The sequence below is a fragment of the Terrapene carolina genome, unplaced genomic scaffold, assembly GCF_002925995.2.
Source record: "Terrapene carolina triunguis isolate 2854851 unplaced genomic scaffold, T_m_triunguis-2.0 Scaffold243, whole genome shotgun sequence".
Taxonomy (NCBI): Eukaryota; Metazoa; Chordata; order Testudines; family Emydidae; genus Terrapene; species Terrapene triunguis.
In genome coordinates, this window is record NW_020664594.1 from 882,720 (window position 1) to 883,001 (window position 282).

The following is a 282-nucleotide window of genomic DNA, read 5'->3' on the forward strand; positions in this document are numbered from 1 at the left end:
CGCAGCAGGGAGGCCCTGTGAGCCCAGCCTGGGGCGCGGGGCCCTCACCTGTCACGTAGAGGTGAGCGTAGCACGTGGCCTTCCCCACTCGGTTGGCAATGACGCTTTTATAGACGCCGGCGTGGGCGTGGCTGACAGCCGGGAACAGCAGGCGGTGGGTGTCCTTGTCTGCGGGGAGACGGGGGCGGATGAAAACCACAGTTGGACAGATGATGCTGATGTGTTATGCTCCCGAGCAGCCAATCAGAGCAGAGCACCAGCTGGGCATGCTGGGAACCAGGG

General features: G+C 64.2%; 1 protein-coding gene across 1 annotated transcript in view; it reads right to left on the bottom strand.

The window, feature by feature from the left end:
• LOC112109120 (striated muscle-specific serine/threonine-protein kinase-like) overlaps positions 1-282 on the bottom strand; it is a gene marked incomplete at its 5' end in the record, with an annotated part of 69,163 nt that overhangs the window by 37,590 nt on the left and 31,291 nt on the right. The window contains one exon of the mRNA XM_026657434.2: positions 49-168. Within this exon, the coding sequence (XP_026513219.1) occupies positions 49-168 (120 nt within the window). The remainder of the gene's footprint in view (positions 1-48; positions 169-282) is intronic.